Genomic DNA, 8,052 nt, shown 5'->3' with positions numbered 1-8,052 from the left:
TAAAAGCTCAATATATAAGGATCGCAATTTCAGAACACCTTCATATGCAATTTTCACAGAGTTTTTCAAATTTATATTGCTCTACTGAAATGTCACAACAAATATCTGATATTTTTAATTTATTATCCAAATACTATAGTAACTTAACATCCCGAACAAATAAGTTGTAGAAAAAATTAAATAGTTTGAGGAACTCGATTTTGACCTTATATTGAGGAAGCAAAATGCAATCTGCTGGTGTTAAAAAAAATAGTGACTTTCATAGTTTTAGTTATTAGTGGATACTAAGTTCAGAAGTCATCAGACAAATACAAATATTATTTTGATTACTTAAAATATGTTAAAGAGGCATTTAATAATAATTCTAGTCCCTTAATTAGTAATATCTTTTCTTTGGATATAAATCAACTGTATAATGACAAATGCTCATATAGGAAATGACTTGATTTATTTTAGAGTTACAGTACATGCTGTGTATATATGAACAGGAGAAAAACATTTTAGTCTTCAAATATTTCATCAAAGTCATGATTCTTGATCTTCAGAGTATGATAAAATTTACAATGCATAATAGATAAAAATAGACTTAATATGTGTTTTTTCCAGATATATTTGAGAAATTCGCAAACCACCGCTAAAATAGAAGGAAAGAAGTAATACAATAAATTGAACCACAGTTATCATCATCGTTTTCTGTTACTATCTCACATCAAATATTGAATATATAAAATGATTGATCACAGAATAGGTGACATTTTTCCATTGTTATTTTTCATCATGAAAGTACTAGAGGTCAAATGTATCATCCTTTCCAGCTTTGTTGGTTTCAATGGATTATTTCTGGCAATGCTCACCTTCTTTATGTTTCCAATTTACTTATCGATGACTTATTCTGCATCTCCTATTATTCCAAACACTACTTACATCCTAGCATGGAATGTTCCAACTGAAAAATGTCCTAAGGAATATAATGTGACAATAAATCTGAGCATCTACTCATTTGTAGGTTATCCTACTAAAAATAACACTGGACAAAATGTTACCTTGTTTTATGTGGATAGACTTGGTCTATATCCTCACATAAATACGAGAACTAATGAAGATGTGAATGGAGGTATTCCCCAGTGTGGAAATCTGACAGTTCATTTAGAAGAAGTTGGTAAAAACATTAAATATTATATAAAAGACGGTTCTGTAGGCTTGGCTGTTATTGACTGGGAAGATTGGAGACCTCTATGGGCTAGAAATTGGGGTTCAAAAACTATTTACCAGAACAAATCTATTGAGTTGGTTATACGAAGAAATTCAAGTCTTAATATCAATGTTAACGCTACAGCAAAAAGAGAATTTGAAGAGAAAGCAAAGGATTTCATGCTTGAGACATTAAAACTGGGAAAATTATTAAGACCAAAGAACTATTGGGGATTTTACCTCTTCCCTGATTGTTACAATCACCGGTATAGGCAAAAGGAATATAATGGACGTTGCTTTGAAATAGAAAAAAAAAGAAACAATCAGCTCAAGTGGCTGTGGAATGAAAGCACTGCTCTTTACCCATCCATTAACTTGAATAAAAATTTAAGTTCAAATCCTTGGGCTGCGCTCTTTGCCAGAAATCGGGTCCAGGAAGCCTTTCGAGTATCTGCAATGCATGGTGTTGAAAACCCACTTCCGGTTTTTGTGTATGTCCGTCCGGATTTTACAGATGCTCCCGGAGAATTTCTTTCTGAGGTAAGAAAATCAATGCAAACCAAGGACCATGATATTGTATTCTGGCTGGTATTCAGTGGAATTGAACATCATTTGTGAAGGGAGTAAAACTTACATTTTAGTACACTTGAGGTAGAACTAGTTCACCATATAATCATAGGAGTATAAAATACGAAAATATTTGACTTTTAATTCAATCGTATAAAGCTTCCAACGAGAAAGAGTTATTGTTGATAATGCAGAAACTTATTCTAGTCTTGAGTTTCTCCTTTTATTGGTGGTCTTCCCTCCCTCCCTCCCTCCCTCCCTCCCTCCCTCCCTTCCTTCCTTCCTTCCTTCCTTCCTTCCTTCCTTCCTTCCTTCCTTCCTTCCAATTATCTTGCCACAGACAGCCAAAAAATGCTCAGGGTACAAGGATTTAATGTATGTCCGATCTTGCCAAACAAGTATCTTACCTATTCACTGAGCAATCCATGTGTGTATCTTCTTTTTTGACCATAGAACAATGAACATCGAAAAAGATTTTTGTTTTATGAAGACAGTATCTTTTAAAAGATAAAATTAAGTTATCAGGAAAGATTTAAATTATAATTGTAGACTCTGTTGCTTAACTTTAGTTTACTGTTCTACGTGTAAAATTTTTATTTTGTACCAATTGGTTTAACTTCTTTCTATCATATTTGACAGTTTGATCTTATGAATACTATTGGTGAGAGTATTGCTCTAGGTGCCTCTGGAATTATAGTATGGGGAAGCCTCAATTTCAGCAAAAGTGAGGTAAGTCTAATTGTAGGCAATGGGCAAAACTATTGTCAATTTTAATATTTTTGCTGATTCTGAGGAATAAAAATGGTGCAGTGATACTCACACATCAGAGTTGCTCAATATATTTTATGGAATACAATAATGTAAATTTTGTTTATTTCTATTAGAGGCAGAATGTATTTTCTTCCTTTCGAGTCTGGAATTAAATAATATGATTCTGGACTTTATTCTGGAACTGATATTTCCCGAACTTGATTCCTACTCAGCAGTAAAATCACTTCTACCATCTCAAAATTCATGCATTCTGTTGAGTAATTTTTAATGAAATCTTCTGTTTTTACTCTTAAAAGACACTAGTCTACATGCACTTGTTAGTTTGTAATACAGTCCTATATTTTTCTTAACTGAGCATGCATATACATAGTCATTGAACAAAATTATTTTATTGCAAAGGTCATAAAATAATGTTCTTGGGTAAAATTGGGCTTAGTGGTTTCTTTGTACAACTTTTAGGATAAAATTACTTTGTTATTTAAAATGCATTAGAAAATCCAAGAGTGAGACACTTCTGGGATTTTTTTGCCCCCTCTTGTCACACACAGTGTATGTACTCAGTATGTTTTGAGGGATCACTCCCAATGGCTCAAAGGTCTCTATGTGTATCAGGAATTGAAGAGTCAGCAGAATGTAAGGCAAGCATATTATAGACAGTACTACCTGTCTAGCCTAAGAGTAATAGAATTCTGTAACATAAAAAAAACATAATGTTGTGGATAAAGAGATAGAAAAGCAGTTAGAGCATTTGCGTTGTACATGGCCAAATGCAGGTTTCAAACCTGGCATCCCACTGGTTCTCCCAGCAATGCAGGACTAATTCCTATATTCACAGAGTAACCGCTGAGCATCGGAGTTGACCCAAAACTTTAAAAAAATGTCACTGACACTGTCACTGTCCTCCCGTTGTTCATCGATTTGCGATTTGCTCGAGCAGGCCCAGTTACATCTCCACTGGAGACTTTGTTGTTACTGTGTTTGGCATATCGAATACATCACGGGTAACTTGCCAGGCTCTGCCCTGCAGGCGAGATACTCTCGGTAGATTGCCGGGCTCTCTGAGAGGGGTGGAGGAATTGAACTCGAGTCGGCCATGTTGGCTCCGTGCAAGGCAAACGCCCTACTGCTGTGCTATTGCTGCAGCCCTAAAAAATGTAAAAGTACAAAAATATAATCTAAATTTAAAATATTGATAATATTTATGTGTTTTTGGAACATAAAGGCTTTATTTTAATTTAAATTGGGCCTGAAATAACAATACAAGGTAATTAGTTTTCAAAATTAAAGAAAATGTTCAAAACATACCTAAGGGACAAGACTAGAAATTCATTTTTCCAATGTATTAAACTTAATTGAAACTTTAGACTCAATGCAAAAATAGTGTTGTCATAGGGGACACAGATTTTTTGGAGGTGAACTTTTTCTTTACTGATAGAAGTAGACATGATGGTGATATATGTGTTATGGAGAAAGTCTTATGGCATCAAGAGTCAGATCTTTTTTCAGAAAATCTAAAGAACAAAATGGGTCATGTAAGATGTAAAGAACTTTTTGGTCTTTTATGCCCATAGATAAACTAGACAAAATTTCACTTTTTAAATGAAGAAATATTAGGTAAACTTCAATTTGAAACTTTGTTTCTGTGTTTTGGGGTTACTCTTAACTATGCTGAGAAATTCCTTCTGACTCTATTCTCATGATTCATTCTTGATGATACTTGGAGACTATAATTATTGCCAGGAATTGAGGCAGGAATGGCTGTATTTAAGGCAGCTTCTTAAATTCTATACTACCTCTTGGTTCCTCATTTTGCAACTTTATAAAGATAATTTCAATACTTTCCACTATTTTGCATACTTTTATTACTCAGATGTAAACAGTGCCTAAAGAACTAACAGAAAAAAATAATTGAAAGAAAGGATCCTGTTAAACAATTTGCAGAATCTCTTTATGTCATAAAATCAACTAAAATGTATAACTATTTAAGAAATAGTTGAAAGCATCACTCATGTTTCCTGAAACATATGACCTCCATTTTCAAGAGACTGCATTTCTATGATTAACCAGTATAAATGACCTGTTTTGGTATTTTGCTATAACAAGTCTGGATCATTTTTTAGTTTAGGCAATAAGGAACAAATATGTCAACTCCACATTTAGTTGAATGCAGGCTAGGGTACTGAATTAGCTCATTAATTTATTTTACATTCTTTCTGACATAACAGTCTGCAATTACGATCAGGGAATTCTCAGCATCCCACACAAAGGGTTAGATTTTGATACGCTAACTAATTTCTACTTATAGCCCTGCCTGAAATTTTGCTACTTTACTCTATTTCCAATTCTTATGCTTGTATTTCAAATTTGTGACCATATAACTGCAAGTTTGATAATAAAAAATAATATAACTTTTCTATACTGCATTAAATAGACTTAAGAACTTTTTTTATGTTCCTGGTTAATTTGCAACTTGAGTTTCAGTGATACCAGGTCGAATTGCATTGATGGAAGTAATCTCTTTGTGACATGTAGATAATTTCTTTCCTTTTCATGTTATGAGATTATTGTGGTAGTTCCTTGTAAAACACAGGCAGTTTAATATAATAATTTATATCCTGTCATCTTTACAACAATCCTAAGAGACATAACCTGTATCTATTCTTACTTGACAGATGATACAGTTAAAAAACCTTGAAGTGTGGGACCAGAGTGATACCACAGTGGGTAGGGTAATTAGGGTAATTTGCCTTGCACGTGCTTGTCCAGGTTCAATCTTCAGAATCCTATATGGTCCTCTGAGCATTTTTGGAGTAATACCTGAGTGGAAAGCTGAGAGTGATCCAAAAAAAAAAAAGAGAAAGAATTGGGATGAGAGACACAGAGCCCACAAACTATCAAATACACTGATTTGGGCCACACCCTTTCATGCGAAAGTTTTACCCTTGGCTTTGTGCACATAGATCGCTCAGACAGTGCTTGGGTTCATATACAATACAGGGAACCAGATATGTATCACCTGGGGACAAGGGAAGCACCATACCTGCTGTACTGTCTCTCCTCTGGATGAAGCCAACTTTTCCTCACCCAAATTAAGGCTGATAAATCAATCAATCGATCAACCAAGATTAAAATATATTGAATCTCAATCATGTAACTATTCACTGGTTTTAAATGGCACTTAAATTTCTTAAAATTGCTCTCAAAAACCTTTAAAATAATTTTATTGTTAAGAGTAAAAGGAAGAAGTATTTTCTCCCTGGCTGAATTTCATTTTTGATACTCTTTTTGTTGTTGTTTTAAAAAGTTGATTCATTTATTTTGTTTTGTGTATCACACCCAGTGATGCACAAGAATTACTCCTGGGTCAAAACTTAGGAATTATTCCAAGCAGTGTTCAGGGAACCATATGGGATGCTGGATATTAAACTGGGTCAGCTGCATGCAAAGCAAATGGCCTCCCCACTGTAATATTGCTCAGACCCTCTTTTCGTTATTGTTTAGAAAATGCTTCAAACAGTAAATCCATTCTTATATATGTTCCTTTCACCGTTGATACTCTTAACTTTTTATTTATAGGATTCATGCAACAATCTAACCAATTACCTGAATGATGTCCTAAATCCTTACTTACTGAATGTTACCCGAGCAGCCGAAAGGTGTAGTCAAGTTCTTTGTAAAGGGCAAGGAATATGTAAAAGGAAACTTTGGAACTCAGCTGACTATCTTCACCTGAAAGGAGAAACATTTACGACTGGAAATGGGGACATTAAAGAGTCCAAAGTGAATGACAATTTTACAAATCTAGATGAGAAAGAATTTGCTACAAAATTTGAGTGCCGCTGTTATTCCAATATGGATTGTAATCAGCCAAGTTCTTAGCTAAGAATTAATTACGTTAATGTATGTAATGCTAATATTTGCATGTGAACCTCTCTGAGCCTGTTGACTAAGATCCTATTCTTATTGGAAAAAACATCAAGTTGTGACTTTTTAGCAATATGTCATTTTTCATACTATCTGCAATGTTGACTTATATTTTTCTGAAAAAGATGACTATGGGTTGCTTAGACTGAATATTCAGTGGAAGTCATCTCCCACAGCCTCCAAGAAGGGCTTCAGAGTGTTAACCAGTAAAACACTACCGACCATTTGTTCACTCAATACAATATAAATGAAATTGTATGTATATGAATGAATCATAAATGAAATGATTTATGATAAATATTTTATAATTTATGATTAACTTATAATAAATAAATAAATTTATGATTAATTTACGATAAATGAAATCCTTAATGCAAAGAATTATGTTTTCAACACCAATTTTTTTTTAGGAGGCACAACTGAAGTCGGTCAGGGTTTACTCCTTGCTCTGTGATCAAAGATCATTCCTGTGTGTGCTTGGGGAGCCATTGATGGTACTGGGGATTTAGACCCAAGTAGGCTGCATGCAAGAAAGCGCTTAACCTATGTAACAACTCACTGGACCCATTATGCTAATTCATTTTATTATCTGTATCAGGTTTTGATATTATTTACATTTTTACATGTAACTTCAGTGAAGCAATCTTTAAGAAAACTAAGAATATTTAAGTATGCTTTGCTAGTTCAGATAAAAATAGTTATTATTGAACTTTATATTTCTTCATGATTATGAACTATGCTGTTCCAAACTATAGTTTGATTTAGAAAACAATCCAAACCAAACCAAACCAAGCCAAAAAAATTGCTCTTTGTGACACTAGTGGAGGGAAGGGGATACTAGTGAAGGGATTGGTGTTGGAAAATTCTATATCTGAAACCCAATCATGAATAACATTGCAAGTCACGGTGATTAAATAAGAAATGATAAGATATTGCTTTTTAATCATGAAATTAGTTTTGAATTGTTACTGATTAATGAGGGACAATCACTTGTGATTTTTTTCAAAATCATATTAATGGCAATTTTATAGTATATAATCTACATTTTTTCTAGTAGTGGCAGGCTGAAAGACCAAAAATAAGAAATTAATGGCATTTTTCTATGTGTATAATGAATAGAATAGTGATAAAAATAAAGAAAATAATTCCGTTCACAGTCCATGTCAAGAAAATTAAGTACCATGAAAATAACCAAATAAAAGAAATAAAAGACTGATACAATAAAAACCATGTCAGGGCTAAAAAATTTAAGATGGCACAAGAAATGGAAACATATACCCTGTTCTGTATCAGAAAGATTTAAACTGTCCAAAGGGCCATCTTATGCACAATATTAAAGATTCAATATAGTTCTATAAAATATCCATGACCTTTTTAAATATACATAGACAAAGTTCGGTTAAAATTTATATAGGGCAATAAGTCTCCAGAGTAGATGAAGCCATTTTAGATAAAAGAAGATATGAATCTGTTTATTCCCGCCAACTTTAAATCATATTACAAAATGATTGTAATGAAAACTCATAATTCAGTGACAAGGATAAACTGAGAACAATACAGTAGAATTAAGAGTTCTAAGACATTTACTCTGGAACATAT

The 8,052-nt window shown here is 33.3% G+C and overlaps 1 protein-coding gene across 1 annotated transcript; it reads left to right on the top strand.

The window, feature by feature from the left end:
- Positions 1-777: 777 nt before the first annotated feature.
- LOC130027630 (hyaluronidase PH-20-like) lies at positions 778-6,408 on the top strand. The gene is made up of 3 exons (XM_056118480.1): positions 778-1,731; positions 2,398-2,487; positions 6,106-6,408. Exons 1-3 carry the CDS (start codon positions 778-780, stop codon positions 6,406-6,408), a joined length of 1,347 nt encoding a protein of 448 aa, XP_055974455.1.
- The last annotated feature ends 1,644 nt before the right edge of the window (positions 6,409-8,052 follow it).

This window comes from Sorex fumeus, unplaced genomic scaffold, assembly GCF_029834395.1.
Source record: "Sorex fumeus unplaced genomic scaffold, SorFum_2.1 ptg000037l, whole genome shotgun sequence".
NCBI classification, from domain to species: Eukaryota; Metazoa; Chordata; class Mammalia; order Eulipotyphla; family Soricidae; genus Sorex; species Sorex fumeus.
Note: the sequence above shows the minus strand (reverse complement) of the source record. Positions and strands in the feature narration are given on the sequence as shown.